This window comes from Vidua chalybeata, chromosome 38, assembly GCF_026979565.1.
Source record: "Vidua chalybeata isolate OUT-0048 chromosome 38, bVidCha1 merged haplotype, whole genome shotgun sequence".
Classification (NCBI taxonomy): domain Eukaryota; kingdom Metazoa; phylum Chordata; class Aves; order Passeriformes; family Viduidae; genus Vidua; species Vidua chalybeata.
Window position 1 is genome coordinate 192,826 of NC_071567.1, and position 22,651 is coordinate 215,476.

At 49.5% G+C, this 22,651-nt stretch overlaps 2 protein-coding genes across 9 annotated transcripts; one reads left to right on the forward strand and one right to left on the reverse strand.

Moving 5' to 3' along the window:
• Positions 1-434: 434 nt before the first annotated feature.
• On the reverse strand, positions 435-8,457 carry PSMB5 (proteasome 20S subunit beta 5). Of its 2 annotated transcripts, XM_053968644.1 has the most exons (4): positions 8,130-8,457; positions 3,564-3,870; positions 1,318-1,550; positions 435-553 (listed from the first exon to the last, which is right to left on the reverse strand). In XM_053968644.1, the coding sequence occupies exons 1-4, from the start codon at positions 8,364-8,366 to the stop codon at positions 506-508; spliced, it is 825 nt and encodes a 274-aa protein (XP_053824619.1). In that variant the 5' UTR covers positions 8,367-8,457; the 3' UTR covers positions 435-505. The 2 variants fall into 2 exon arrangements, with proteins under 2 accessions (XP_053824619.1, XP_053824618.1); XM_053968643.1 differs by lacking the exon at positions 435-553 and having other exon boundaries at positions 1,205-1,550; positions 8,130-8,452.
• A 79-nt stretch (positions 8,458-8,536) lies between these two features.
• On the forward strand, positions 8,537-20,777 carry LOC128802325 (dehydrogenase/reductase SDR family member 4-like). 7 transcript variants are annotated; one of them, XM_053968637.1, is made up of 9 exons: positions 9,820-10,021; positions 12,346-12,475; positions 13,006-13,065; positions 13,565-13,666; positions 14,847-14,917; positions 16,188-16,239; positions 17,197-17,331; positions 19,094-19,149; positions 20,434-20,620. In XM_053968637.1, the coding sequence occupies exons 1-9, from the start codon at positions 9,900-9,902 to the stop codon at positions 20,546-20,548; spliced, it is 843 nt and encodes a 280-aa protein (XP_053824612.1). In that variant the 5' UTR covers positions 9,820-9,899; the 3' UTR covers positions 20,549-20,620. The 7 variants fall into 7 exon arrangements, with proteins under 7 accessions (XP_053824615.1, XP_053824610.1, XP_053824616.1 ...); XM_053968638.1 differs by having other exon boundaries at positions 9,826-10,021; positions 12,358-12,475; XM_053968642.1 differs by lacking the exon at positions 17,197-17,331 and having other exon boundaries at positions 9,810-10,021.
• The last annotated feature ends 1,874 nt before the right edge of the window (positions 20,778-22,651 follow it).

Consider the following 22,651-nt stretch of genomic DNA (forward strand, 5'->3'; position numbering starts at 1 on the left):
TTTCTCCCATTTTTCCTAAATTTTCTCGCATTTCCCCAAATTTTTCCACATTTTCCCCAAATTTTCTCAAAAATTTCTCCCAAAAATCACCGAAAAATCACCTCAAAAATACCCAAAAATACCCAAAAATCCCCCCAAAAAAAAACAAAAATCACCCAAACCAACCCCCAAAAAAAACCCTAAAATCGTGAAAAGTCACCCAAAAAAAAACCAAAAATCAACAAAAATCGCCCAAAAAACCCCAAAAAGCACCCAAAAAAAACCCCAAAAAAAAACCCCAATAATTACCAAAAATCACCCCTAAAAAACCCCAAAACACCCCAAAAATCACCCAAAAAAAACCCAAAAATAATCCAAACCAACCCCAAATAAACCCCAATAATCACCAAAACCCCCAAATAAACCCCAAAAAAAACACAAAACCACCACGAAACTCCCGGAAATTTCCGCTTTTATTCCCGTTTTTTGCCCAAAATCCCGTTTTTTTGCCCCAAAATCCCCATTTTCACTCCCCGTAGCGCTGCTGCAGCTGGGCCACGTTGTCCTCGGACACCTCCAACAGCCCCAAATTCCACCGAAAACGGCAAAAATCACCCCAAAAATCACCCCAAAATCATCCAAACCAACCCTCAAAAAAACCCAAAAATCACCCAAAAATCACCACAAAAATCACACAAAAATCACCCAAAAAAAACCCCAAAAATCACCCAAAAAAACCCCAAAAATCACCCAAAAATCACCAAAAAAAAACCCCAAATCACCTAAAAAGACTCCAAAAATCACCCAAACCAACGCCAAAAATCCCCAAAAATCACCAAAAAAATCCCCAAAAATCACCCAAAAAACCCAAAAATCACCCAAACCAACCCCAAAAATCACCATAAAAATCCCCAAAAATCACCCAAAAAAAAAACCCAAAAAATCATGCCCAAAACCCCTCAGAAAACTCCAAAAAACTCCAAAAAAACCACGGAACCACCACAGAACTCCCGGAAATTTCCGCTTTTATTCCCGTTTTTTGCCCAAAATCCCCATTTTTTTGCCCCAAATCCCCGTTTTTTGCCCAAAATCCCCATTTTTCGCCCTGTTTTTTTTTCACAGCTGGGCCACGTTGTCCTCAGACACCTCCAACAGCCCCAAATTCAACCAAAAATGGCAAAAATCACCCAAAAATCCCCAAAAAACCACAGAACCACCACAGAACTCCCGGAAATTTCCGCTTTTATTCCCGTTTTTTGCCCAAAATCCCCGTTTTTTGCCCCGTTCCCCTCACTCCCCGTAGCGCTGCTGCAGCTGGGCCACGTTGTCCTCGGACACCTCCCTCCAGCCGGCCGCTCCCACGTGGAAGACGCGCACGGCGCCGCCCGAGTACGCGTCGCGCCGCGCCGCCTGGTAGATGGCGCGCCGGGCCAGCGCGCACGCCGCCGCCTCGCTGGCCACCGGGCTAGCCAGCCCCCGGTCCAGCACGCCGTAGGCGTACGCCGAGCCCGAGCCCACGGCGAAGGCCGAGCCGGCCACGCGCTGCCCCTCGCTGTCCACGTAGTACAGGGCTGCGGAAGAGAGCGGCTGGTCAGCTTGGCTACCGAATTCTGGCATGTGGCTACCGAGTTTGGGTACGTGGCTAGTGAGTTTATGGCCATGGCTAGTGACTTTATAGGGTTAGGAGTTGGTTTGAGGGCGTTTAGAGTTAATTTGAGGGTGTGGCTACCAAATCCGGGCATGTGGCTACCAAGTTTGGGCACGTGGCTAGTGACTTTATGGCCATAGCTAGTGACTTTATGAGGTTAGGAGTTGGTTTGAGGGCGTTTAGAGTTAATTTGAGGGTGTGGCTACCAAATTTGAGCACGTGGCTACCGAATTTGAGCACGTGGCTAGTGACTTTATGGCCGTGGCTAGCGAGCTTTGGTGGTTAGGAGTTGTTTTGAGGGTGTTTAGAGTGAATTTGAGAGTGTGGCTACCAAATTCGGGCATGTGGCTACCAAGTTTGGGCATGTGGCTAGTGAGTTTATGGCCATGGCTAGTGAGTTTGAGGGTGTGGCTAGTGTCTTCACGGGGTTAGGAGTAGGTTTGAGGGTGTTTAGAGTGGATTTGAGGGTGTGGCTACCAAATCTGGAGATGTGGCTACCAAAATTGGGCACGTGGCTACTGAGTTTAGCAGGCTAGGAGTCAGTTTGAGGGCATTTAGAGTCAATTTGAGGGTGTGACTACCAAATTTGAGCATGTGACTACCAAATTTGAGCATGTGGCTACCAAATTTGGAGGCGTGGCTAGCGAATTTAAGTGGTCAGAAGTGACTCTGAGCACATTCAGAGTGAATTTGAAGGCGTGGCTGCCAAATTGGGGCATGTGGCTGCCGAATCTGGAGGTGTGGCTACCAAATTTGTTGATGTGGCTACCAAATTTGAAAACGGATTTAGTGCGTTTGGGGCACGGGGAATGAATTTGGTGAGGCCAGAAGTGGATTTGAGAGCGTTAAATGCAAATTTGAAAGTGTGGCTACCAAATCTGCCAATGTGGCTACCAAATTTGAAAATGCATCTAGGCAGTCTGGGCCATGGGGAGTGAATCTGGCAAGGCCACAAGTGAATCTGATGGGCGTTAAATGCAAATTTTAAGGTGTGGCTACCAAATTCGGCGACGTGGCTACCAAATTTGGAAACAGATTTAGAGAGTTCAGACCATGGGGAGTGAATCTGGTGATGTTAGGAGTTAATTCGGGGCTGTTAAAGGTGATTTTTGGGGTGTGGCTACCAAATCTGTCAATGTGGCTACCAAATCTAAAAGTGCATCTAGGAAGTCTGGGCCATGGGGAGTGAATCTGGCAAGGCCGGAAGTGAATTTGAGGGCGTTAAATGCAAATTTAAAGGTGTGGCTACCAAATTTGGCAACATGGCTACCAAACTTGAAAACAGATTTAGAGCATTCAGACCATGGGGAGTGAATTTGGTGATGTTAGGAGTGAATTTGGGGCTGTTAAAGGTGATTTTTGAGGTGTGGCTACCAAATCTGTCAATGTGGCTACCAAATTTGAAAGTGCATTTAGGCAGTCTGGGCCATAGGGAGTGAATTTGACAAGGTCACAAGTGAATTTGAAGGCGTTAAATGCAAATTTTGGGGTGTGGCTACCAAATCTGTCAATGTGGCTACCTAATTTGAAAGTGCATTTAGGATATCTAGGCCGTGGGGAGTGAATCTGGCAAGGTCACAAGTGAATTTGAGGGCATTAAGTGCAAATTTTAAGGTGTGGCTACCAAATCTGTCAATGTGGCTACCAAATTTGAAAGTGCATCTAGGATGTCTGGGCCATGGGGAGTGAATCTGGCAAGGCCAGAAGTGAATTCGAGGGCGTTAAATGCAGATTTTAGGGTGTGGCTACCAAATCTGTCGATGTGGCTACCAAATTTGAAAGCGCATCTAGCATGTCTGGGCCGTGGGGAGTGAATCTGGCGAGGCCACAAGTGAATTTGAGGGCGTTAAAGGTGACTTTCAGGGCGTGGCTACCAAATCACCAAACGTGGCTAGCACATTTTCCCCCCCTCCCGCTCCCCCGCTGCCCCCAGTACCGGGCCCGCGCTTGTCCCAGCCGCACACCATGGTGCCCAGGCTCAGCCCCATGCCCTTGTACTGGTAGACGAGGTTGGCTAGCAGCTTGGAGGCGGCGGCCACCGAGACGGGCTCCTTGTTGCGCAGCTCCTGCACGCGGCACTGCCGCGCCACCAGGCGCTGCCAGAAGCTGCAGTCGGCGGCGCCGCCGGCCATGGTGCCGATGATGCGCGGGTTGATGGGCAGCACCTTGCGCACCGACTGCGAGGCGATGTACGAGCCGGCCGTGGCGCGCGAGTCCACGGCCACCGTCACGCCGTGGGGGGTCTGAAACGGGGAAAAAACGGCAAAAAATGGGAAAAAATCCGATTTTTGGTGCAATTTTCCTCCCAAAATCTGCGTTTTCAGCCCTAAAATTCCTTTTTTTAAACCAATTTTCCATCATTTTCCCCCATTTTCCTGTGAGTCCACGGCCACCGTCACGCCGTGGGGGGTCTGCAACGGGGCAAAAAACGGGAAAAATGGGAAAAAATCCGATTTTTGGTGCAATTTTCCTCCCAAAATCTGCTTTTTCTGCCTTAAAATCCCTTTTTTTTAACCAATTTTCCCCCATTTTCCTGTGAGTCCACGGCCACCGTCATGCCATGAGGGGACTGAAACGGGGGAAAAAATGGGAAAAATGGGAAAAAATCCGATTTTTGGTGCAATTTTCCTCCCAAAATCCCCATTTTTTTACCCATTTTCCTCCCTAAAATCCCATTTTTTTCACCAATTTTCCCCCATTTTCCCCCATTTTCCTGTGACGTCACGGCCACCGTCACGCCCTGAGGGGACTGAAACGGGGGAAAAATGGGAAAAAAAGGAAAAAATGATTAAAAATCCAATTTTCCCCCATTTTTCCTCCCAAAATCTGCTTTTTCAGCCCTAAAATCCCTTTTTTTAAACCAATTTTCCATCATTTTCCCCCATTTTCCGGCGATGTCCCGGCCACCGTCACGCCGTGAGGGGACTGGAATGGGGCAAAAAATGGGAAAAATGGGAAAAAATCCGATTTTTGGTGTAATTTTCCTCCCAAAATCTGCGTTTTCCACCCTAAAATCCCTTTTTTTTAAACCAATTTTCCATCATTTTCCCCCATTTTCCTGTGAGTCCACGGCCACCGTCACGCCGTGGGGGGTCTGCAACGGGGCAAAAAACGGGAAAAATGGGAAAAAATCCGATTTTTGGTGCAATTTTCCTCCCAAAATCTGCTTTTTCTGCCTTAAAATCCCTTTTTTTTAACCAATTTTCCCCCATTTTCCTGTGAGTCCACGGCCACCGTCACGCCATGGGGGGTCTGGAACGGGGGGGAAAAATGGGAAAAACGGGAAAAATTCCAATTTTTGGTGCAATTTTCCTCCCAAAATCCCCATTTTTTTACCCATTTTCCTCCCTAAAATCCCATTTTTTTCACCAATTTTCCCCCATTTTCCCCCATTTTCCTGTGACGTCACGGCCACCGTCACGCCCTGAGGGGACTGAAACGGGGGAAAAATGGGAAAAAATGAAAAAATGATTAAAAATCCAATTTTTCCCCATTTTTCCTCCCAAAATCTGCGTTTTCTGCCCTAAAATCCCTTTTTTTTAAACCAATTTTCCATCATTTTCCACCATTTTCCTGCAATGTCACGGCCACCATCACACCGTGGGGGGACTGGAATGGGGCAAAAATGGGAAAAAATGGAAAAAAAGAGAAAAATTCCAATTTTTGGCGCAATTTTCCTCCCAAAATCCCCATTTTTTTACCCATTTTCCTCCCTAAAATCCCATTTTTTTCACCAATTTTCCCCCATTTTCCCCCATTTTCCTGTGACGTCACGGCCACCGTCACGCCCTGAGGGGACTGAAATGGAGGAAAAAATGGGAAAAATTGATAAAAATTCCAATTTTTGGTGCAATTTTCCTCCCAAAATCCCCATTTTTTTACCCATTTTCCTCCCTAAAATCCCATTTTTTTCTCCAATTTTCCCCCATTTTCCTGTGATGTCCCGGCCACCGTCACGCCATGAGGGGACTGAAACGGGGGAAAAAATGGGAAAAAATGAAAAAATGATTAAAAATCCAATTTTTCCCCATTTTTCCTCCCAAAATCTGCGTTTTCTGCCCTAAAATCCCTTTTTTTTAAACCAATTTTCCATCATTTTCCACCATTTTCCTGCAATGTCACGGCCACCATCACACCGTGGGGGGTGTGCAACGGGGCAAAAAACGGGAAAAATGGGAAAAAATCCGATTTTTGGTGCAATTTTCCTCCCAAAATCTGCTTTTTCTGCCTTAAAATCCCTTTTTTTTAACCAATTTTCCCCCATTTTCCTGTGAGTCCACGGCCACCGTCATGCCATGAGGGGACTGAAACGGGGGAAAAAATGGGAAAAATGGGAAAAAATCCGATTTTTGGTGCAATTTTCCTCCCAAAATCCCCATTTTTTTACCCATTTTCCTCCCTAAAATCCCATTTTTTTCTCCAATTTTCCCCCATTTCCCCCCATTTTCCTGTGATGTCCCGGCCACCGTCACGCCCTGAGGGGACTGAAATGGAGGAAAAAATGGGAAAATTGATAAAAAACCCAATTTTTTCCCCATTTTTCCTCTCAAAATCCCCATTTTTTTACCCATTTTCCCCCCTAAAATCCCATTTTTTCATCAATTTTTCCCAGTTTTTCCCCAAAAATCCCATTTTCTCACGAATTTTCCCCCTTTTCTCCCCAAAATCCCATTTTTTCATGATTTTTTTCCATTTTCTCCCTAAAATCCCTTTTTTTTTCTCCATTTTTTCCCATTTTCTCCCCAATTTTTTCCCCTTTTTTTCCCTCAAATTTTCCCTTTTTCTGCCCTAAAAATCCCATTTTTTCTCTGATTTTCCCATTTTCTCCCCAAAATCCCATTTTTTTTTCTCCAATTTTTCCATTTTCTCCCCAAATTTTCCCATTTTCTCCCCCAAAATCCCTTTTTTATCACCAATTTTTCCCTTTTTCTCCCCAAAATCCCTTTTTTTTCTCCAATTTTTGCCATTTCCTCCCCTAAATTCCCATTTTTCACCAATTTTCCTCTTTTCCCTCCCATTTTCTCCCCTAAAATTCCATTTTTATCGAATTTTCTCCATTTTTTCCCATTTTCCCCGCTAAAATCCCATTTTATCTCCAATTTTCCCAATTTTTTTCTCAATTTTTTCCCATTTTCTCCCACAAAATCCAATTTTTTTCTCCATTTTTCCCATTTTCTACCCTAAAATCCCTTTTTTTTCCTCAAATTTTCCCATTTTCCCCTCAAATCTCCCCATTTTCTCACCTAAAATCCCATTTTTTAAATCAAATTCCCCCCCAAAATCCCATTTTTTAAAAAATTCCCCTCTTAAAATCCCATTTTTGCCCCAAATTTCCTCCCAAAAATCCCCAATTTTTCCCCACATTCCCTCCTCCAAAATTCTATTTTTTTCCCCTAAAATTCCCTTTTATTTTCCCTAAATCTCTTTTTTTTTCCCCCAATTTTCTTCCCTAAAATTCCATTTTTTCCTCAATTTTCCCCCCTTTTGTTTTGTTTTTTTTTTTTTTTTTTTTTTTTGTTTTTTTTTTTTGTTTTTTTTTTTTTTTTTTCCCAGATCCGGTTTTTGGGTCAAAAATGGATTTTTTTGGGGTCCCAGACAGGAATTTTTATCCCAAAACTGAATTTTTTGGGTCCAAAATGGAAATTTTTGGGTCCAAAACTGAATTTTTTGGGTCCCAGCTGCGATTTTTGGGTCCAAAATGGAGTTTTTTGGGGTCCAAAACTGAATTTTTTGAGTAAAAAATTGAATTTTTGGGGTCCAAACTTGATTTTCTTTTCCCCAAAACAGAAATTTTATGGTCCCAGCTGCGATTTTTGGGTCCAAAATTGAAATTTTTGGGTCAAAAATTGAATTTTTTGGGTCCAAAACTGAATTTTTTGGGTCCCAGATGTGATTTTTGGGTCCAAAATGGAATTTTTTGGCCCCAGGCAGGAACTTTGGGACTAAAAATGAAATTTTGAGGTTCCCAGCCGAGATTTTTTGGGTCCAAAATGGAATTTTTTGGGTCCAAAATGGAATTTTTTGGGTCCCGGCTGTGATTTTTTTGGGTCTAAAATGGAATTTTTTGGGTCCAAAATTGATTTTTTGGGTCAAAAATTGAGTTTTTGGGTCCAAAACGGATTTTTCTTGGTCAAAAGTGGAATTTTTTGGGTCCAAAACTGATTTTTTTTTGGTCCCAGGCAGGAACTTTGGGACTAAAAATGAAATTTTGAGGTTCTCAACCGAGATTTTTTGGCTCCAAAATGGAATTTTTTGGGGTGAAAAATGGAATTTTTTTGGTCCCAGCTGCGATTTTTGGGTCCAAAATGGAATTTTTTGCGTCCCAGGCAGGAACTTTGGCCCCAGAACGGAACTTTTTGGCTCCAAAACTCATTCTTTTGGGTCCAAAAGGGATTTTTTTTGGCTCCCAGCCGCAATTTCGATCGCCGGATCTGAATTTTACCCTCCCCAGCCGCGGTTTTTTAAAACCAAAAGTGAATTTTGGAGGCGATTTCCCCCTCACCTTAAAAGCCAAGGTGGTGGTGCCGTGAAGGATCTCCAGGCCGGGCCCCTCCGGCTCTTCCTGAACGCCCCAGGGCGGAGCCGCCAGAGCCCGCGGAGGGCCGGGGGGATCCCGCAGGATTTCGGGGATCCCCTCGCAATCCTCGGGAAAACTTTTGGGAAAAGATTTGGGAAAAGGTTTGGGAAAAGATTTGGAGAATTCCGGCAGCTCCGAACGGAGGACGCTGGCCAGCGCCATCTTGGATGCTGGCGCCTGAGGCGAGGCGGCGCCCACAAAATGGCGGCGGTGAGGGCGGCGCGGGCGCCATCTTTGTTAAGGGCAATGCGGCCCAGCGGCGCGAAATGGCGGCTGCGCGTGCGCAGACTGGAGTGAGGGGAAGCGTGAAGGCGCTGGGGCCATTTTGGTTGAGGGCAGGGCGGGAAGCAAAAAGGGCGCGAAGGCGCCGGCGCCATTTTGGTTGAGGGCATGACTTGACGGGCGGGGAATTAAATCGGAATTAAAGCCGTAAAATGAGGGGAAAAACGGGAATTTCGGTTAAATTTAAAGGCGGGAATTAAAGTAATTTAAATTACGAATCGGCGGAGAAGGCTTCGGGAAAAAAACCCGGGGTTTTGGGGAGGAAAAAAAAAGGGTTTTGGGGGGGGATTTTGTGAGGGGTTTTGGGGGGGAAATTTCGCAGCTTTGGAGCACTTTGAGGAAAAGCCTGAGGAGATTTGAGGTAAAAAAAAAATTCTGGGGGGGATTTGAGGGAGAAAAATGAGATTTGGGGGGTTTGTGAGGGGATTTGGGGTAAAAATGATTTTTTTTTTTTTAGTGGGATTTCGAGGAGATTTGAGGTAAAACTTGCAGGGTTTGGGGATTTGGGGAAGGGTGGGAGGGGCTCTGAGGTGAAACGTTAAATTGGGGAGAAATTTGAGGGGGGTTCCCTCCCAGTACAAACCAGTAACCCCCAAACCCCCTCCCAGTTCAAACCAGTAACCCCAGAGCCCCTCCCAGTACAAACCAGTAACCCCAAACCCCCTCCCAGTATAAACCAGTAACCCCAAACCCCCTCCCAGTTCAAACCAGTAACCCCAGAGCCCCTCCCAGTACAAACCAGTAACCCCAGAGCCCCTCCCAGTATAAACCAGTAACCCCAAATCTCCTCCCAGTTCATTCCAGTCCATCCCAGTAACCCCAAATCTCCTCCCAGTCCCTCCCAGTAACCCTTGAACCCCTCCCAGTCTGTCCCAGTCTGTCCCAGTTTGTCCCAGTTCCATTTAAATACCTCCCAGTTCCTCCCAGTTTGTCCCAGTTCCCTTTAAGCCCCTCCCAGTCCCTCCCAGTGCCCGTTAAACCCCTCCCAGTTTGTCCCAGTTTGTCCCAGTCCCTCCCAGTTTGTCCCAGTGCCCTTTAAACCCCTCCCAGTCCCTCCCAGTCTGTCCCAGTTTGTCCCAGTTTGTCCCAGTTCCCTTTAAGCCCCTCCCAGTCCCTCCCATTTCGTCCCAGTTCCCTCCCAGTGCCCTTTAAACCCCTCCCAGTTTGTCCCAGTTTGTCCCAGTCCCTCCCAGTTTGTCCCAGTGCCCTTTAAACCCCTCCCAGTTTGTCCCAGTTTGTCCCAGTTTGTCCCAGTGCCCTTTAAGCCCCTCCCAGTGCCCTTTAAGCCCCTCCCAGTTCCTCCCAGTTTGTCCCAGTTTGTCCCAGTGCCCTTTAAGCCCCTCCCAGTGCCCTTTAAGCCCCTCCCAGTCGGTCCCAGTTTGTCCCAGTTTGTCCCAGTGTGTCCCCGGCGGGATGTGGCGCTCGGGGCTGCCCGGGGGGCTCCGCGCGGTTTTCGGGGGGTCCCCGCTGAGCTCGGGGGGGTCCCCGCGGGTCCTGGAGGGGAAAGTGGCGCTGGTGACAGCGGGCACGGACGGGTGAGTGACCCCGAAACCGGCAGAATTCACCCCAAAATCCCCGAATTCACCCCAAAAATCGGCAAAATTCACCCCGAAACCGGCAGAATTCACCCCGGAAACGGCGAAAATCGCCCCGAAATCGGCAAAATTCGCCCCGAAATTGGCGAAATTCACCCCGAAAATCCCCGAATTCACCCCAAAAATCGGCAAAATTCACCCCGAAACCGGCAAAATTCACCCCGAAAATCCCCGGTTTCACCCCGAAACCGGCAAAAATCGCCCCGAAAATCCCCGAATTCACCCCGAAATCGGCAGAATTCAACCCGAAATCGGCGAAAATCACCCCGAAATCGGCAAAAATCGCCCCAAAAATCCCCGAATTCACCCCAAAATCGGCAAAATTCACCCCAAAAATCCCCGAATTCACCCCGAAACCGGCAAAATTCAACCCGAAATCGGCGAAAATCGCCCCGAAATCGGGAAAATCCCCCCCGAACTCCCCAAATTCACCCCGAAACCGGCGAAAATCGCCCCGAAATCGGCGAAATTCACCCCAAAAATCCCCGAATTCACCCCGAAATCGGCAAAATTCACCCCGAAACCGACAAAATTCACCCCAAAAATCCCCAAATTCGCCCCGAAATCGGCAAAATTCACCCCAAAATCGGCGAAAATCGCCCCGAAATCGGCGAAATTCACCCCCAAAATCCCCAAATTCGCCCTGAAATCGGCAAAATTCACCCCGAAACCGACAAAATTCACCCCAAAATGTGCGGGATTCACCCCGAAATCAGAGAAATTCTCTCCAAAATCGGGAGAATTCACCCAAAATCGGGAAAATCACCCCAAAAATCCCCAAATTCACCCCAAAAATCCTCTAATTCACCCCCAAACCAGCAGGGGAAAAAACGGAGGTTTTACCCTAAAAATCACCCCAAAATTAACTCAAATTAACCCGAAATTAACTGAAAATAACCCAGATTAACCCAAAATTAACCCAAAATAATTGAAATTAATTCAGATTATTTCCCGGTCCTTGAATGCTCCAAATTCACCCCAAAATTGGCAAAATTCACCCCAAAATCCACAGGGAAAAAATGGGAATTTTTACCCTAAAAATGTCCCTAAAATTAACTCAAAACGACCCAAAATTGACTCGAATTTATGCAAATTAACTCAAATTAATTCCAATTAACTCCAAATAACCCAAAATTCTCCCAAAAAGCACCCAAGTTAATTTTAATTAAATTTAATTAACAGAAAATCATCCAGCTTTAACCAAAGTTAACCCAAATTAATTTTAATTCAGTCTTAATTAATTCTAATTAATAAAAATTCTGCCAAAATTAACACAAATTAATTTTAATTCACTCAAATGAACCCAAATTAATTTTAATTCACTCTTAATTAATTCTAATCAATCCAATTTCTCCCCAGTTTAACCCAAATTAATTTTTAATTTACTCTGACTCTTAATTAACGCAAATGATCCAAAACCGACCCCAAATCCCGCAAAATCCCCCCAAATCCCCTCCCAGGTGTGCCCCAGGTGTGACTCAGTTTCCCCCAGGTGTGACTCAGGCGTGACTCAGTTTCCCCCAGGTGTGACTCAGTTTCCCCCAGGTGTGACTCAGTTTCCCCGAAGCGTGACTCAGTTTCCCCCAGGTGTGACTCAGGCGTGACTCAGTTTCCCCCAGGCGTGACTCAGTTTCCCCCAGGTGTGACCCCAGGCGTGACTCAGTTTCCCCCAGGCATGACTCAGGCGTGACTCAGTTTCCCCCAGGTGTGACTCAGTTTCCCCCAGACGTGACTCAGTTTCCCCCAGGCGTGACTCAGTTTCCCCCAGGCATGACTCAGGCGTGACTCAGTTTCCCCCAGGTGTGACTCAGTTTCCCCCAGGCGTGACTCAGTTTCCCCCAGGTGTGACTCAGGCGTGACTCAGTTTCCCCCAGGCGTGACTCAGTTTCCCCCAGGCGTGACTCAGGCGTGACTCAGTTTCCCCCAGGTGTGACTCAGTTTCCCCCAGGCGTGACTCAGTTTCCCCCAGGTGTGACTCAGTTTCCCCCAGGCGTGACTCAGGCGTGACTCAGTTTCCCCCAGGCGTGACTCAGGCGTGACTCAGTTTCCCCCAGGTGTGACTCAGTTTCCCCCAGGCGTGACTCAGTTTCCCCCAGATGTGACTCAGTTTCCCCGAAGCGTGACTCAGTTTCCCCCAGGTGTGACTCAGTTTCCCCCAGGCGTGACTCAGTTTCCCCCAGGCGTGACTCAGGCGTGACTCAGTTTCCCCCAGGTGTGACTCAGTTTCCCCCAGGCGTGACTCAGTTTCCCCCAGGTGACCCCAGGTGTGTCCCCAGGATCGGGCTGGGCGTGGCCGAGGCGCTGGGCGTGGCCGGGGCTCAGGTGCTGCTCAGCTCCCGCCACGCCCACAACGTCCAGAGAGCCGTGGAGCAGCTCAGGGGGCGGGGCCTGCAGGTAAGGACACCTGGGGGGCGGGGCCTGCAGGTAAGGGCTCCTGAGGGGGCGGGGCCTGCAGGTAAGGACACCTGGGGGGCGGGGCCTGCAGGTAAGGACACCTGGGGGGGGGTTGGGGGGGGTTGGGCTCCCCTGGGCACACCTGGGGGAAACTGAGGCACACCGGGGGGGGGTACCTGGGGGGAAACTGAGTCGCACCTGGGCACACCTGGGGGGGAAACTGAGGCACAGCTGGGGGGAAACTGAGGCACACCTGGGGGGAAACTGAGGCACAGCTGGGGGGAAACTGAGGCACACCTGGGGGGAAACTGAGGCACAGCTGGGGGAAACTGAGGCACACCTGGGGGGAAACTGAGGCACAGCTGGGGGGAAACTGAGGCACACCTGGGCACACCTGGGGGAAACTGAGGCACACCTGGGGGGAAACTGAGGCACACCTGGGGGGAAACTGAGGCACACCTGGGGGGAAACTGAGGCACACCTGGGGGGGGGGGGGGGAGGGGCGTGGCCTCAGCTGCTGTGCCCGGCAGGTGAGCGGCGTCACCTGTCACGTGGGACGGGCCGAGGACCGCGAGAGGATGGTGCAGGCGGTGAGAGCTCGCCCGGGGGAAACTGAGGCACACCCGGGGCGCCACCTGGGGGGCAGAAAAATGGGGGGGAAATGGGGAAATTTGGGTGGAAAATGGGGATTTTTGGGGGGGGGGGGTGGGGGTTGGGCTCACCTGGGCGCACCTGGGGGAAACTGAGGCACACCTGGTCCCACCTGGGCGCACCTGGGGGAAACTGAGTCACACCTGGGCTCACCTGGGGGGGAGGGGGTCCAGGATGGATTTTTGGGGGGGTTTTGGCCTCACCTGGGCACACTTGAGGGAAACTGAGGCACACCTGGGCTCACCTGGGGGAAACTGAGGCACACCTGGGGGAAACTGAGGCACACCTGGTCCCGCCTGGGCACACCTGGGGGAAACTGAGTCACGCCTGGGCGCACCTGGGGGAAACTGAGGCACGCCTGGGCGCACCTGGGGGAAACTGAGGCACGCCTGGGCGCACCTGGGGGAAACTGAGTCACGCCTGGTCCCACCCGGGCAGGCCCTGGACACGTTCGGCGCCATCGACATCCTGGTCTCCAACGCCGCCGTCAATCCTCACCTGGGCCCCGCCCTCGAGGCCGACGAGCGCATCTGGGAGAAGGTCGGGACACGCCCACCCCCGCATTTACCGCCAAAAACCCCGCGTTTCCCGCCAAAAGCCCCGATTTCCCGCCAAAAGCCCTGATTTCCCGCCAAAAGCCCGCGTTTCCCGCCAAAACCCCGATTTCCCGCCAAAACCCCGATTTCCCGCCAAAATACCCGCATTTCCCGCCAAAAAGCCCGATTTCCCGCCAAAAGCCCTGATTTCCCGCCAAAACCCCGCGTTTCCCGACAAAAAGCCCGATTTCCCGCCAAAACCCCGCGTTTCCCGCCGAAAAGCCCAATTTCCCGCCAAAAGCCCTGATTTCCCGCCAAAACCCCGCGTTTCCCGCCAAAACCCCGATTTCCCGCCAAAACCCCGCGTTTCCCGCCGAAAAGCCCGATTTCCCGCCAAAAGTCCCGCATTTCCCGCCAAAAAAGCCTGATTTCCCGCCAAAACCCCACAATTTTCCCGGCAGAATTCCCAAAATTTCCTTTTGTCGTCCCCAGAGTTTTTAATTCTCTCCGAATTTCCCCCAAATTTCCCGGAAACTGCCCAAAATTCCCCCCAAAATTCCCCCCCAAAATCCCTCAAATTTTCCCCGGAATTCCCCAAAATTCCCAGAATTCCCCAAAATCTTCCCAAAATGCCCCCAAATTGCCCGAAATTTCCCCCAAATCCGCAAAATTTCCCCGAATTTCCCCAGATTTCCCCCAAATCCCCCAGAATTTCCCCAAAATTCCCCAAATTTTACCAAATTTCTCCAAAACTCCCCTAAAATTCCCCAAAATTTCCCACAATCCACAACATTTCCCCAAATTTCCTAAAATCCCCCAAAATTCCCCTAATTTCCCCAAATTTCCCACAGATTTCCCCCAAATTTCCCCAAAACTCCCCAAATTTTCCCCGAACATCCCTCAAACTTTCCCCAAATTTCTCCAAAATCTCCAGAATTTCCCCAGAATTTTGCCAAATTTTCCCCAAAATTTCCCCAAATAATTTCCTCGAAATTGCCCAAAATTTCCCCAAAATCTCCAAGATTTCCCCAGAATTCTCCCAAATTCCCCAAATTTTCCCCAAAATCCCCCCGAATTTCCGCTCCCTTCGGCCCCGCCCCTTCCCGCCACCACCCCAAGCCCCGCCCCCTCGCGTGACGTCACCGCGCCTTAGCCCCGCCCCCCCCCTCCGTGACGTCACGCAGGTGTTCCAGGTGAACGTGACGGCGGCGGCCATGTTGGTGCGGCTGGTGGTGCCGCACATGGAGAGGCGCGGGTGAGTGCGCCATACTGGTTTATACTGGTTTATACTGGTTTGGGATGGGCCATACTGGTTTATACTGGTTTGGGATGGTTTGGGATGGGTTATACTGGTTTATACTGGTTTATACTGGTTTGGGATGGGCCATACTGGTTTATACTGGTTTGGGATGGTTTGGGATGGGTTATACTGGTTTATACTGGTTCATACTGGTTTGGGATGGGCCATACTGGTTTATACTGGTTTATACTGGTTCGGGATGGTTTGGGATGGGCCATACTGGTTTATACTGGTTCATACTGGTTTGGGATGGGCCATACTGGTTTATACTGGTTTATACTGGTTTGGGATGGGTTATACTGGGTTATACTGGTTTATACTGGTTTATACTGGGTTATACTGGTTTATACTGGTTTGGGATGGGTTATACTGGTTTATACTGGTTTATACTGGGTTATACTGGGTTATACTGGGTTATACTGGGTTATACTGGTTTATACTGGGTTATACTGGGTTATACTGGTTTATACTGGGTTATACTGGTTTGGGATGGGTTATACTGGGTTATACTGGTTTATACTGGTTTGGGATGGTTTGGGATGGGCCATACTGGTTTATACTGGTTCATACTGGTTTGGGGTGGGTTATACTGGTTTATACTGGTTTATACTGGGTTATACTGGTTTATACTGGTTTATACTGGGTTATACTGGGTTATACTGGTTTATACTGGTTTATACTGGTTTGGGATGGTTTGGGATGGGCCATACTGGTTTATACTGGTTCATACTGGTTTGGGATGGGTTATACTGGGTTATACTGGTTTATACTGGGTTATACTGGTTTATACTGGTTTATACTGGGTTATACTGGTTTATACTGGGTTATAGTGGGTTATACTGGTTTATACTGGTTTATACTGGGTTATACTGGTTTGGACTGGGTTATACTGGGTTATACTGGTTTATACTGGGTTATACTGGTTTATACTGGTTTATACTGGTTTATACTGGTTTATACTGGGTTATACTGGTTTATACTGGGTTATACTGGGTTATACTGGTTTGGACTGGGAGGGGACTGGTTTGAACTGGGAGGGGCTCTGGGGTTACTGGTTTTTACTGGTTTTTACTGGTTTGTACTGGTTTGAACTGGGAGCTCCATTCCCAGCCGGGGAGGGGGGCGTGGCTTTGGGGGCGGGAGGGGCGTGGCCTGGCTTGATGGACAGCTCATGCGGAACGAGGGGGCGTGGCCGCGGCTGAGCCCCGCCCCCCGTTCGCCGCAGGGGCGGGGCCATCGTGGTGATGTCATCGATCGCCGGCTACCAGCCAATGGCGGTGAGACTGGGAGGGACTGGGAGGGACTGGTTTGTACTGGTTTGTACTGGGAGGGGCTCTGGGGTTACTGGTTTGTACTGGGATGGACTGGGATGAACTGGGAACGCGTTTCCCCTTACTGGTCTGTACTGGTTTGGGCTCTGGGGTTACTGGTTTGAACTGGGATGAACTGGGAGGGGCTTTGGGGTCACTGGGATGAACTGGGAACGCGTTTCCCCTTACTGGTCTGTACTGGTTTGGTGTTTTCCCTTACTGGTTTATACTGGTTTGGTGTTTTTCCCTTACTGGTTTATACTGGTTTGGTGTTTTCCCTTACTGGTTTGTACTGGTTTGGTGTTTTTCCCTTACTGGTTTGTACTGGTTTGGTGTTTTTCCCTTACTGGTTTATACTGGTTTGGTGTTTTTCCCTTACTGGTTCGTACTGGTTTGGGCTCTGGGGTTACTGGTTTATACTGGGATGAACTGGGATGGACTGGGATGGACTGGGATGGACTGGGATGGACTGGGAACGCATTTTCCCTTACTGGTTTATACTGGTTTGGTGTTTTTCCCTTACTGGTTTGTACTGGTTTGGGCTCTGGGGTTACTGGTTTATACTGGGATGGACTGGGAGGGGCTTTGGGGTCACTGGGATGAACTGGGATGAACTGGGAACGCGTTTTCCCTTACTGGTCTGTACTGGTGTGGTGATTTTCCCTTACTGGTTTATACTGGTTTGGGCTCTGGGGTTACTGGTTTGAACTGGTTTGGGCTCTGGGGTTACTGGTTTGAACTGGTTTGGGCTCTGGGGTCACTGGGATGAACTGGGATGAACTGGGATGAACTGGGAACATGTTTCCCCTTACTGGTTTATACTGGTTTGGGTCCCCCCCCCCCCCCCCCCGTCACTGCCTCGGGCCGGGTGGGCGTGCCCGGCGCTATGCTAACGAGGTGGGCGTGTCCCGGGTGACGTCACAGGGGCTGGGCCCGTACAGCGTCAGCAAGACGGCGCTGCTGGGGCTGGTGGCGGCGCTGAGCCCGGAGCTGCTCCCGCGCCGCGTCCGCATCAACGGCGTCGCGCCGGGGCTCGTCCGCACCCGCTTCAGCGCCGCCGTGAGCCCGCCCCCTTATACTGGTTCTTACTGGTTTATACTGGGAGGGGCCGGCGGGCGGGGAAACGGGGGGGAAACGGGGGGAAAAACGGGGGAAAAAACGGGGAAAAAAACGGGGAGAAATGGGTGAGAAATGGCGAAAGAAGGGTTAAAAAAGGGTTAAAAGGGGATTTGGGGTTACTGGTTCTTACTGGTTCATACTGGTTCGTACTGGGAGGGGCCGGCGGGCGGGGAAATGGGGAGAAACAGGGGGAAAAAACGGGGAAAAACGGGGAAAAATGGGTGAGAAATGGCGAAAAAAGGGTTAAAAAGGGATTTGGGGTTACTGGTTTGTACTGGTTCTTACTGGTTTATACTGGGAGGGGCCGGCGGGCGGGGAAATGGGGAGAAACAGGGGGAAAAACGGGGAAAAAAACGGGGAAAAAAGGGTTAAAAAAGGGTTAAAAAGGGGTTAAAAGGGGATTTGGGGTTACTGGTTTGTACTGGTTCTTACTGGTTTATACTGGGAGGGGCCGGCGGGCGGGGAAACGGGGGGAAAAACGGGGGGAAAAACGGGGAAAAAACGGGGAAAAACGGGCAAAAAATGGGGAAAAAAGGGTTAAAAAAGGGTTAAAAAGGGGTTAAAAGGGGGTTTGGGGTTACTGGTTTGTACTGGTTTATACTGGTTATACTGGGAGGGGCCGGCGGGCGGGGAAACGGGGGGAAACGGGGGGAAAAACGGGGAAAAAAACGGGGAAAAATGGGCAAAAAGTGGGGAAAAAAGGGTTAAAAAGGGGTTAAAAAAGGGGTTAAAAGTGGGTTTGGGGTTACTGGTTCTTACTGGTTTATACTGGTTTATACTGGGAGGGGCCGGCGGGCGGGAAACGGGGGGAAACGGGGAAAAAACGGGGAAAAAATGGGGAAAAACGGGGAAAAATGGGTGAGAAATGGCGAAAGAAGGGTTAAAAAAGGGTTAAAAGGGGATTTGGGGTTACTGGTTCTTACTGGTTTATACTGGTTTATACTGGTTCATACTGGGAGGGGCCGGCGGGCGGGGAAACGGGGGGAAAAACGGGGGAAAAACGGGGGAAAAACGGGGAAAAGAACGGGGAGAAAACGGGGAAAAAAGGGTTAAAAGGGGGTTTGGGGTTACTGGTTTGTACTGGTTTATACTGGTTATACTGGGAGGGGCCGGCGGGCGGGGAAACGGGGGGAAAACGGGGGGAAACGGGGGAAAAACGGGGAAAAAACGGGGAAAAACGGGGAAAAAAACGGGGAAAAAAACGGGGAGAAAAGGGTTAAAAAGGGGTTAAAAGGGGGTTTGGGGTTACTGGTTTGTACTGGTTCTTACTGGTTCATACTGGGAGGGGCCGGCGGGCAGGGAAACGGGGGGAAAAACGGGGGGAAACGGGGGAAAAATGGGGAAAAAACGGGGAAAAACGGGGAAAAATGGGTGAGAAATGGCGAAAAAAGGGTTAAAAAAGGGATTTGGGGTTACTGGTTTGTACTGGTTTTTACTGGTTTATACTGGGAGGGGCCGGCGGGCGGGGAAATGGGGAGAAACAGGGGGAAAAACGGGGGAAAAAACGGGGAAAAACGGGGAAAAATGGGGTAAAACGGGGAAAAAACGGGGAAAAACGGGGAAAAATGGAGAGAAACGGGTTAAAAAAGGGTTAAAAGGGGATTTGGGGTTACTGGTTTGTACTGGTTCATACTGGTTTATACTGGTTTATACTGGTTTGTATTGGTTTATACTGGTTTTAACTGGTTTTCCCCCCCCCCAGCTGTGGGAGGACGAGGCCACGCGGGAACGAGCACTGGCAGCACTGGGAGCCGAGCGGTGAGAAACCAGTATAGACCAGTATGGACCAGTATGGACCAGTATAGACCAGTATGGACCAGTATGGACCAGTATGGACCAGTATGGACCAGTATGGACCAGTATAGACCAGTATGGACCAGTATGGACCAGTATAAACCAGTATGGACCAGTATGGACCAGTATAAACCAGTATGGACCAGTATAGACCAGTATAGACCAGTATAGACCAGTATGGACCAGTATGGACCAGTATAGACCAGTATGGACCAGTATGGACCAGTATAAACCAGTATGGACCAGTATGGACCAGTATGGACCAGTATAAACCAGTATGGACCAGTATAGACCAGTATAGACCAGTATGGACCAGTATGGACCAGTATAAACCAGTATGGACCAGTATGGACCAGTATGGACCAGTATAAACCAGTATGGACCAGTATGGACCAGTATAGACCAGTATAGACCAGTATGGACCAGTATGGACCAGTATGGACCAGTATGGACCAGTATGGACCAGTATAAACCAGTACGGACCAGTATGGACCAGTATAAACCAGTATGGACCAGTACGGACCAGTATAAACCAGTATGGACCAGTATGGACCAGTATAAACCAGTATGGACCAGTATAGACCAGTATAGACCAGTATAGACCAGTATGGACCAGTATAGACCAGTATAGACCAGTATGGACCAGTATGGACCAGTATGGACCAGTATGGACCAGTGTAGACCAGTATAAACCAGTATGGACCAGTACGGACCAGTATGGACCAGTATAGACCAGTATAGACCAGTATGGACCAGTATGGACCAGTATGGACCAGTATGGACCAGTATGGACCAGTATAAACCAGTATGGACCAGTATAGACCAGTATAGACCAGTATAGACCAGTATGGACCAGTATAGACCAGTATAGACCAGTATGGACCAGTACGGACCAGTAACCCCAAAACACCCATTTTTAACCCTTTTCTCCCCATTTTTTCCCCATTTCCCCCTCCCAGTCCCTCCCAGTCCCTCCCAGTCCCTCCCAGTCCAAACCAGTCCAAACCAGTTCCCCATTTTACCCCATTTTTAACCCTTTCCCGGCCATTTTAACCCCTGTTTTCCCCATTTTTAACCCTTTTTTTGCCGTTTCCCCCCCGTTTTTCCCCCATTTTCCCCCTCCCAGTCCCTCCCAGTCCCCTCCCAGTCCAAACCAGTCCAAACCAGTCCCCTCCCAGTCCAAACCAGTCCAAACCAGTCCAAACCAGTCCAAACCAGTCCAAACCAGTGACCCCGGTGCCCCCGCAGGCTGGGCTCCCCGCAGGACGTGGCGCAGGCCGTGCTGTTCCTCGTGTCCCCCCAGGCCGCCTTCGTGGCCGGGCAGACCCTGCTGGTGGCCGGGGGGGCGCGGCCCCGCCTCTGACCACGCCCACCCCGTCAGCATGCAGATTTATGCAAATCAGGCGCAAAATAAAATCGGTCTTGTCAGTGCGAATTGGGTTGGGGCGTTACTGGTTTATACTGGGAGGGGCTGGGAGGGGAGTGGGAGGGGCACTGGAGGGGGTCTGACCACGCCCACACCGCTAAGACGCAGATTTATGCAAATTAGATGCAAAATAACATAGAATCTGTCAATGTTATTTGGGATTGGGGGTTACTGGTTTATACTGGGAGGGACTGGTTTGGACTGGGAGGGGCTGGGAGGGGAGTGGGAGGGGCACTGGAGGGGGTCTGACCACGCCCACATCGATAACATGCAGATTTATGCAAATCAGGCACAAAATAAAATCGGTCGTGTCAATGCGAATTGGGGTTGGGGTGTTACTGGTTTATACTGGGAGGGACTGGTTTGGGCTGGGAGGGGCTGGGAGGGGACTGGACACGCCTATGACCACGCCCACATCGCCATTATGCAGATTTATGCAAATCAGGCGCAAAATAAAATCGGTCGTGTCAATGCGAATTGGGGTTGGGGTGTTACTGGTTTATACTGGGAGGGACTGGTTTGGACTGGGAGGGGCTGGGAGGGGAGTGGGAGGGACACAAGACGGACCAGACCACGCCCGCCTCATCAATATGCAAATTTATGCAAATCAGATACAAAATAAAATAGCTCGTGTCAATGCAAATTGGGGTTTGGGCGTTGCTGGTTTGGACTGGGAGGGACTGGGAGGGAACTGGGAACGGTTCTGACCCCGCCCCAATCATTAATATGCATATTTATGCAAATGAGATGCAAAACAGCAATGATTTCATCGCTACAAATGGGGATTGGGGGCTTACTGGTTTATACTGGGAGGGAACTGGGAGGGGTCTGGGAGCGGCTCTGATCCTTCTCCCCGTCATTAATATGCAGATTTATGCAAATGAGACGCAAGATAAAATTTACTCCGTCACTACCAGTGGGGACTGGGAGTTACTGGTTTGGACTGGGAGTTACTGGTTTGGACTGGGAGGGGCCCGAGGGCAGCTTAGACCCCGCCCACCTTATTTATATGCAAATTTATGCAAATTAGATGCTAAACACACATTACTTATGGTGTTCCAGATGGGGACTGGGGGTTACTGGTTTGTACTGGTTTGTACTGGTTTGTACTGGGAGGGGCCTGGGCGTGGCTCTGACCCCGCCCACCCGATCGGCATTCAAATTAATGCAAATCCATGCAAATTAGAGGCGAAATAAACCAGTAACACCTCCCGGTACAAACCAGTCCAAACCAGTCCAAACCAGTCCAAACCAGTCCAAACCAGTCCAAACCAGTACAAACCAGTCCAAACCAGTCCAAACCAGTCCAAACCAGTCCAAACCAGTGACCCCAAATCCCCATTTTTAACCCTTTCCTTGCCATTTTTAACCCATTTTTAACCATTTTTTCTCTGTTTTCCCCCCATTTTCTCCCTCCCAGTTCCCTCCCAGTCCAAACCAGTCCAAACCAGTCCAAACCAGTACAAACCAGTACAAACCAGTACAAACCAGTAACCCCAAATCCCCCCTTAACCCCTTTTTAACCCTTTACAAACCCCATTTTCACCCGTTTTTCACCCATTTTTCACCATTCTCCCCCGTTTTTTCCCCATTTCCCCACTCCCAGTCCCTCCCAGTTCCCTCCCAGTTTGTCCCAGTCCCCTCCCAGTATAAACCAGTACAAACCAGTAACTCCAAACCCCTTTCCCCCCCATTTTTAACCCTTTTTTTGCCATTTCCCCCCCCCTTTTCCCCCTCCCAGAGCCCCTCCCAGTTCAAACCAGTAACCCCAGAGCCCCTCCCAGTATAAACCAGTAACCCCAAATCCCCTCCCAGTATAAACCAGTAACCCCAGAGCCCCTCCCAGTACAAACCAGTAACTCCAAATCCCCTCCCAGTATAAACCAGTAACCCCAAATCCCCTCCCAGTATAAACCAGTAACCCCAAATCCCCTCCCAGTACAAACCAGTAACCCCAAATCCCCTCCCAGTACAAACCAGTAACCCCAGAGCCCCTCCCAGTACAAACCAGTAACCCCAAATCCCCTCCCAGTACAAACC